This window comes from Benincasa hispida, chromosome 4 (genome assembly GCF_009727055.1).
Source record: "Benincasa hispida cultivar B227 chromosome 4, ASM972705v1, whole genome shotgun sequence".
In the NCBI taxonomy this organism is placed as follows: domain Eukaryota; kingdom Viridiplantae; phylum Streptophyta; class Magnoliopsida; order Cucurbitales; family Cucurbitaceae; genus Benincasa; species Benincasa hispida.
In genome coordinates, this window is record NC_052352.1 from 54,624,229 (window position 1) to 54,633,828 (window position 9,600).

The 9,600-nt window shown below is 36.7% G+C and overlaps 1 protein-coding gene across 1 annotated transcript; it reads left to right on the top strand.

Annotated features, from left to right (window-relative positions):
* The first annotated feature begins 1,783 nt into the window (after nt 1-1,783).
* Nucleotides 1,784-3,210, top strand: LOC120074969. Its single transcript, XM_039028089.1, has 3 exons — nt 1,784-2,310; nt 2,389-2,784; nt 2,890-3,210. Exons 1-3 carry the CDS (start codon nt 2,032-2,034, stop codon nt 2,896-2,898), a joined length of 684 nt encoding a protein of 227 aa, XP_038884017.1. The 5' UTR covers nt 1,784-2,031; the 3' UTR covers nt 2,899-3,210.
* Nucleotides 3,211-9,600: the final 6,390 nt, after the last annotated feature.

The following is a 9,600-nucleotide window of genomic DNA, read 5'->3' on the forward strand; positions in this document are numbered from 1 at the left end:
CTCCAAAAAGGAAAAAAAAAACATAAATGTATTGTTCGAGGTATCACTAACTCTAATTTAGAATAAATTGATTAAATAAACAAATTAACAAACGAATAAATAAATCAATCAAAGAATTTTAGATGCATGAAGTGTGGAAGCGATGTAAAGTCTTTACCGTCGGATTATAGATTCTTCTTGTCATTCACCTTAGTAAGTGGCCCACTATTGGGCCTACTAGGGTACTTATTAGCCTTCCTATTGGATCGAAGGTGTACATCCTATTACTTAGGCATTCTATTGGGTCGAAGGTGTACATCCTATTACTTAGGTGTAGACATAGGCACAAGGGGCAAACCCAAAGGCACACTTTCATAGATAGTGATCTTAAAAGATCACAATCATAAACAGGGTACCAACCCAAAGAAGAGTTAATACTCACCATCAATCAAGACGTTGCAACATTCAAACTTTGGTAACATGGTCATAGTACTATATTCCAAGGATCCCTATTCATCGGTCCATCATAGCAGAACATTCCATTCCATCATACAAGAAACATGCAATCAACATATTCACAATCTTACATCAATTTGGGATTCGAAAGCAAGCAGGTAGTAAATCACCAGAGGGAGCGACACCAGAGAGAGACACTAACGAGACAATGTAAGCAAGAGTGGTTTTAGTGAGAAACAAAATGTTGTGTTTACAATTTTTTTTATCTGAAGGAATTATTGATTGAATCTTTATTTCATGCAGAAGTGATTTAAGATAGCACATTTTAGAATACTTGTAGTCGACTGATTTCCTGATCAAGTCGTTAGTTTGGCTCACATTGCTAATGTGAACAAGACTGTGAAGGAGAAGCTTACCCCACGACAGTTAGAGATGTTTAAGAGAACGATTTTTGGGCGATTTGTAGACATTGACATGGTGTTTAACAGCCCGATTATCCACCATATGTTGTTGAGAGAAGTGAAGAGCACGAAAGCTGACTCAATAAGATTATCTGTTGGCGGAAAGGTCATCACGTTTTCAAAGGGTGATTTTTTGTTGATGACTGGTTTGTGGCGATCCCCTATGCAAGTTGATCAGAATGAGGAGTCCTCGTATGAACTTGCAATCAAGTATTTTGGTAATCGAGTGACAAATGACACATTACATATCAGTCTACTAGAAGAAAGATACAAGAAGTTGGAGTTCGAAGATGATAAGGATGCTGTGAAGATCACCTTAGTGTACTACACGGAGGTTGCAATGATGAGAAAGAACAAGCAGAAAAGTGTAGTGGAACTTAAACGAATTAAGGACGTTCAAAACATATAGTATTACAACAGTTTAGACTGGGGTACTATTATTTGGGAGATGACACTCGATGCCCTAAAGACTGCGTTGAATGATAAGATTAGTTTATACAAGACAAAGGTGAAAGGAAATAAAAATTATGTCGTGAAGTACTCTTTGTGTGGATTTCCACAAGCGTTCCAGGTAAATTTGGTTAACATGATAATCGTGTTGTTTCATTTAACATTACTATTTGTATTAATATATGTTAAATCTTATTTAGGTATGGACGTACAAGATCCTAGCAGCATCGATAGCTGGGAACATTGTTGAGCGAATGAGCAAAGTGGCTTTGCCTCGTATATTACGATGGTCATGCTCCCACTTAGTGTCCTTTAAAGTACTCGAGAGAGACATATTCGAGTCTAACAATGTAAGTGTACTCTATGCATAATATGTTTATTTGGTTGTTAAATTGACACTAATCATTTTACTGGGATGTTAATGCAGACTAAGGTTAAAGAGGGTCTTGTCATGACCGACGCTTAGAGGGAGTTTCGGGATACCCCAGTGGACAGACGACTTATATTCGATCTAGGTGCCAATGATGATAGTGCTGAAAGCGGCAGTGGGTCGAGTAGTGGAGGTAGTTCTGAAAGCGACAATGATGATAATCGTGGAGGTAACAACGATAAACATGAGCATGTTGAGTACGAGGATGCAGAATGTGGAAAGGTGGAGGTAGGGACATACACACATAGTGTTGATATGTTCCATGATGTGGTGGGAGACGTACGCGATGAGGATGAGTTGAACCCACCTGATGTCCACCCTGCGGATTCCCATAGAGAGCGACCTAGCCGCAGGAAGGGAGCCAATCTTAACGATTATATTTATTTGTACCTGCGAAGCATTGACAACTCATTATCGAGGTTGGATGGTCATATATCAAGTTTAGATAGTCGTGTATCCAAGATCGAGGAAAACATGATAGACATGAAAGCACAATTGTCGACCATCCAATCACTGTTACAATCTATGTGCAAGGTTTGCATTTACTATCGTTGCTTTATATTTAGTTTTTACGTGTTCGTGAACTCATCATTTTATGTTTACTAATTGAAGGGTTCCATGGTGATTGATGAGATGACAAGGTCACCCATCCCACATACAGGTGACGATGCCACGATGTCGCTTATCCCACCTATTGATCCTGATACCACTAATACGACTGCCTCTCATACTCTCATCCCCCCTCTAGAGCCTCCAAATACCACCACTACACCTACTCATATCCCTCCTCTAGAGCTTGATACCACAACATCACCCACTGACGTCCAACCTATAGAGGCCGACGTCCCACATACACAGCCTGACGTGTCTACCTCACCCATTGACATCCCACATTCAGAGGCTGACACGTCTGACTTACTCACTATACCACATACAGAGGCCAACACGTCTGACATCTCAGAGGCCGACACTTCTAATATTGTTACAACCACACAAGGAGTTACATTGGTGAGTAATTTATTAATCGGTAATCTTTGTTTATATTTCGTGATTTGAAATTATATATTTTTTTATATTTCTTGATGAGTAATTTTTTGTTATCTGTTTATGTAGGAATCTTGAAGAACTAGTCGTAAGAGGAAAAGTGTTGATAAATATACACCTTCAGCTCAACTAAAGAAGAAAATAACAAAAGATGACGAAACTAGGGTACAACTTCTGTCTGAAAGTCAAAAGGTTAAGTATCCTCTCCCGGGTGTGCCTACATCACTATTCAGAGCGATTGTCGGATACAATGTAGCACATGACGTTCCACTTACTATCCTTACCGAAATGATGGTCTGGATCATTGATGAGAATACAGATAACGAGGTTTGAGAGAATTCCTTTAAGCCACTATCGAAGCAATTTTTCAAGGAATTGATTGAACTGAGTTCGTGGGTTGAGTGCGATGTAAGTTTCCTAGTCTTGACTTCTTTACAATTGGATATCTCGTACTTTGATTGACATAGTAATTTTTTGTACAGACCGTAAATACTTTATTTCATTTTATGAAAGAAAAGCTTTATAACCGACCTGACATGTGCATGCACAAGTTCACCATCTTGCCAATTGGAGTAACGGTAAACTTTGATATATTTTGTGTAAAGTCATGTTACTATGATATATTTCGTTACTTAACTTCTCATTTTATTTTTCTCTGTCACCTTAATACTCGTAGCGGGGTATTTAAATGGATAAGAATAAGCAAAGACTGGAGGTTGCCCTAGTATGGGAGGATGAAGATACGTACAAAGACTACGTCACTAATAAATTCGATGTCAAATGGGCAGATGTCGATTTCATGTATATGACAATGAACATCAGTGAGCACTGGATGCTCCTCGTAATGGACATTAATAGAAGCCATATATTCGTGTTCAATTCACTTTTGTCATACACACTAATGAAGACGTTGGGGACTTGGCTGGAGCCATTGACTGTCACAGTACCATCCCTACTTTACTACTGTGACGTAAAACGTTCAGAGCTGGACCTATCCACATCCCGTTGGAAAATCACCTAACCTATCAACGGCAACATACAACATGGGTGGTTTGATTGTGGCATCTTTGCAATAAAATTACTAGAAAATTTGGTGACTAGTGCTGATCCTTCCGTAATCACTCATAAAAGAATGAGTGAATATAAGATGCAGTTAGCATGTCAATTGTGGGCAAACACTCCGTATTTTTTATGTGTATAAAACATATTTTTTTATGTATGTAAAACATGTATTTTTTATGTACTTCATTAGAATCTATTACTTATTCTGACTATATTTATTTAAAGTGTGAGACTTTGAGAGAGAGCGAGACTTTCAGGGAGAGCAACACTTATGGAGAGAGCGATACATTGAGAGAGCGAAATTTTAAAAGAGAGCAAGACTTACATTCTAATGGTATTCACATTATGATGGTATTCATAAGAGTCTGTACATAAGCATGAGTGACATTCTAAGAGTCTATACATAAAACATGAGTCTATGCATGAGTCTATACATGAGTCTATGCATAAGCATGAGTGACATTATAAGAGTATACATAACAAGAGCATGAGTGACATTCTGAGAGATCGAGACATACATAGTGAGTACATTGAGATAATTAAAGTTCCAATTGAGTCTATATTTAGACAATCAACCTCAACCAACATTTAAGTCAGCCATTTTTCAGTACGTCGCACATTTGTAAGCGGTCTGCTACAATTTTTTCGAATATGCCCATAACTCCCATACCTACCATATTTTATTTGTTTGCGAAATTCTCATTTGGATGGTATTCTTCTCACTCTCCATCGCCTGACTTGTGCCACAAACTTTGGAGGAAGGATAGTCTTTTCTACATATCCAGGTCTCTTCCATTCATATATGTGCCCGAGTGGATTTATAGGCTCCGTATACGCAGTCATTAGAGTTTGCTGTATAAAATCGATGCAAAGACTTTGGATGGGTATTTTTCGTTCCCTAGCGGCCACCATTGCATGCGAACACGAGATATCAAGTGAGTCGAATTCCTTACACATGCATTCCTTCGTGTTAAAATTCACAATACCGTCCAATCGATTATCTCGCATGTGGACCCGATAACAATCAATAGGCTCAACTCAATATCATCTGCTCTTAACCTTACTTGCCAATCAGGTTTCACAGTAGTCAGAGTCCAATGTTGTTCGAGATGCCCAGTAATTCCTCCGTTTGTAGAACCACGATTGAAGCATTCCTCTAATATGTTCAATCGAGCATACTATGGGCAATAACCAATACTCTTTAGTTAACGAATTGAAAAACTCTACATTGTTGGACATCATGTTGTCATATCTTCGTTCTATTTGGTAAACTTGTGCCCACCTTTGAAGAACGATGTCTTCCAGATATTTCGTGACAACATCTCGAAAACTACGAAGTTTGTCCCATTTTGTCTGGAACTTTGTCATGCGAAATGCCCTTGCTACATCTTTAAAATCCCAACGACCTTATTGTCCTTAAAGTTCGTAATAAGATTTTGTTCTATGTGCCACGTGCACAATCCATGAAATGTCATGGGAAAAAATGCACAAATAGTATTGCTGATAGATACCATCTGATCAGACACAAATACTAGATTATCGGGTTCTTTGATAGTGCATTTCAAATTTGACATAAACTATTTCCTTGATCGATCAGTTTCATTGTCCATTATTGCATATGCTAGTGGGTATAATTGATTGTTCCCATCCATAGAAACTACAACCAACATGGTCCCTTTGTACTTTCTTTTCAAGTGCGACCCATCAACAATTATCACAGGTCGACAACTTACGAAACCTCTAATGTAAGGTTCTAATGTCATAAACATATACTTGAAGTGCACATCATCTTCAAGTTTGATCTCAAACAATATACCCTGATTCTTTATTTTTAACGCTTCCCCATAATCATGTAGTATGGCATATGAGTATTTTGTAGTACCTCTAGTGAGATCATATGTGGTTTCCCTTGCACGCCACACTTTTTCATAACTTATGTTCACACCATAATCTCTCCTTATATCCTCAACAATATGACGAGGTTTATAAATATGTCCTATACCTGTAAACTTATCTTCAATCAACTGACCAATAACTATAGTAGTTGCTCATGGTTGTGATTCAGAATTCCGATGGAACATATGTGCGAACATGAGTACTTTGTGATCTTGAATATATCACACCCTTTCATTTTCACTGTATGAAGGCTCCACTTACAAGTCTCCCCAATACATTTGATAGTGAACAAAGATTTGGTTGACTTCCTGGCCCTAAATTTAAAATTTTTGTTGATGGACAAAATAGATAATTGTATTTTCAAGTTCTTTTAAAAAATAGTTGACCAACTTCAATGTCTGTCCCAGATGAAGAGGTACTAGGCATAATCAACTCTCCCCTATGACTTGAAGATACAGATGGTGGAACAACTAAATTTGTTGTAGAACAACACACATTTCTATGATCACGATCCATTTTATTCAATCCTACTGGTTGCTCACTACCATCCATTGAAGGACCACAACGTTGCTCTAAATGACCACAATCTATATAATCTAGTCTAGATGATCTCTCATTACCAACAACTGAAGTACCGCTCAATTCTTTATCACCATCATTCATTGAATTCAATCCTGTTGGATTAGTGCGGTCGTTGTCTAGTGATAATGTTGATGGTACAGTGATAGTAGACAATGGAATATCATCCTCTTCCCGATGAAACTCATATGATTCCCCATATTGTTTGTCCTGATTCGATTTGAGCATTACAGATAAGTGAAGTCTACTAAGCTCTTCCCAGAAAAGAAGGAAGCGAACATCATCATCGTTCCTTATGTATTGTGGAGGGGCTTCGTATTCAAGCTTATATTTAACTCTCATTATAAGATCAAACTCTGAAAAACTGACATTTGTAACCCTGTAAATGTGAGATTTAAATTCTTCATACTTCAAAATAACGGGCACAATGATTCCTGTCAGCTCGCCCCCAATATACGAACTTTCATTCTCATCCCAATCACTTCCATATCGAATAAGTAGACACTTATCTGTCATCCTACAAAGCAAGAGAAAATTTGTCATTAAGTTGTACAAGCAATTGAAGTGTACTCGTGCTCTCTCTTACTCCCACTCCCCCTCTTAATCTCGCTCTCTCTCTTAATCTCACACACTCTCTCTTACTCTTGTTCTCTCTCACTCTCATTCTATTTCTCGCTCTCTCTCCCAATACAAAATTTCGTAATGCTTAATTCTTACTTTTCCAGAAATAACACAACAAAAATAATGAAAGAGACACCTAAATAATGAAACACCGTTCTGGAAAACCTATTCCGTTATGAAAAAGCCTCGTCTTGGAAATCCTCATTCGAAAAAACTCTGGTCAACCAAACACCATCGAAAACCAGGGAAGTAATCACCGTTGAAATGGAGTTTAGAGTTTAAAGACATCACTATTGTATTGTGTTTAGGTATTATTGATTTGAGGCTTCAGTTGTGAAAATTGTCAAATCATTCATAAATTGACGAGCAATCACATCAAACCAGGGAATTTAAAGCGAGAGTGAGAGTGTTTGACCAGACGAGAGCGAGACTTATAACATGAGGCACTTGTGAGGGCAATTAACATAATCTAGTATGACGATGATGTCAGCGGAGGATCAATTGACATTATTTTTAGAAAATGGTTCACTTGACATTTTGGGCCCAAAAAATGGGTCATCCGTACGAATTCCCCAATTTTCTTTGGCACACTTCTCTAGGAGCCCTAATTAAATATATAAACATATTATTTCCTTTAACCCTTATATATATATATATAATATGTATATTCTTCTTTTCCTTTTTCCTTAATAAATCTCCCAAAATCTTTCAATCAAACAAGTTTAAAAAAATCAGGCGAGTTGCAACCTACAATCCGAACTAACTTAAATTCAAATGTCCAAAATCCTTTATTAATTAAATTTACATTGTATTTTTTTTTCTTCCACCCAAATCAAATTCCAACTTAATTTAATAAAATAATTGAGTTTATAACATCAAATACTGTATTTATTATTGTTTTTATCCTTTTTAATATAACTTTACATTTTAAACTTTAAATTCAAAATCGGATACTTTAAAAACGTAAAAAGATTTTTCATATTTTGCATTATTAAGAATTTGGATCACAAAATCTGAATACAATTTTGAAAAAAAAATTTGAAAATAAAATCTAGACTACCAATCAAATGCATATTCACTAAATTCGGTGAATCTGAAAACATAAAACAAAATCTGAATTATCAAACCGACCTTAAATTTCTTGCCAAAATTTATTTTATAGAAACATTGAAAGGTGATATGCTTTTGGAGTTGGTGTTCTGAATAATACCAATCCATAAACCAGTCTTTCTTGATTTTGGTTTTTCTCAAGTTTGGAACTGTTATTTAAACTGCCCATATTATTTGAATGGAAATTGGGAATGTATGGAGTTCCATTTCCAACTCCATGTGATCTTGCATCCAAAGAAAGATGATGAAATATGTATATATATATATATATATATATANCGTTAAATCTCTCAACCAAACAAATTCAAAAAAAAAAAAAAAAAACTTAAATTCAAGTCTCCAAAATCCTTTATCAATTAAATTTACATTGTATTATTTTTTTCCCACCCAAATCAATTTCTAACTTAAAATTTTTTAAAAAAAAAATCCAATTAACTCAAGATAATTAAATTGTAAAATTTACCTTAAAATTTTCCCACCTTAAGAACTTTCGTCCTCGAAAGTTTAATCCTGAAAGAGCTTTGGGTACTTTAATCTCATCTTGTCCTCTCGTTCCTATGTCGCTTCCTCGAAAGGATAATTCTACCATAAAACTTTCACTAGTTTTATCCCCTTATTGCATAAAACTTCCACTTCCCTTGCCAGAATTTGTATCAACTTCTCTTCATAACTTAAGTTCTCATTCAACTGCAAGAGTTCGAAGTTTATCACATGGGATGGATCTATCACATACTTCCTCAACATCGAGATATGGAAAAAACTTGTGAATTGCAGAGAGAGACGGTGGCAATGCCAACCGATAAGCCACTGGCCAATTCGCTCCAACATCTCAAATGGCTCAATAACACGAGGGCTCAAATTCCCCTTTCTCCTAAACCTTTGAACACGTTCCATAGGTGCCACCTACCTTATCACCCACTTCAAATTCCAAGTCTTTACGCCTAACATCAGCTTAATTTTTCTGTCTGTTGTGAGTTGTTTGTATCCACGGTCTAATCTTCTATACTGCCTCATTTGTAGCCTACACTAGCTCTGGTCCTAACAATTTTTGCTCATCAGCCTTACCCCAACAAACGGAAGACCCACAACTCTTCCCATACAGGGCTTCAAATGGCGACATATCGATAGTAGTCTGATAACTAATACTTCATGCAAGCTCCACTAAATGCAAGTGAGAGTCTCAACTCCCTAAAAATTTCAATGCACATGTGCACAACATATCCTCCAATTTTCAATTCAAACACTTCGCTTATCCATCAATCTAAGGGTAAAAGCTGTTTTGAAATCTAACCAAGTACCCAATGTTGTCTGGAGGCTCTTCCAAAAGCTAGATGTAAAATAAGTTTCTCTATCAGATACGATGACACAAGTACCTCATGCAATCTCACCACCTCCTTCAAATACAACTGCACCCACTTATTCACTAAAAACGTAGACCTCCCTGGAATAAAGTGCGCTAACTTAGTGCGTCTAGCCACTACAACCCATATCACTGTATAGCTTTTTGCTATC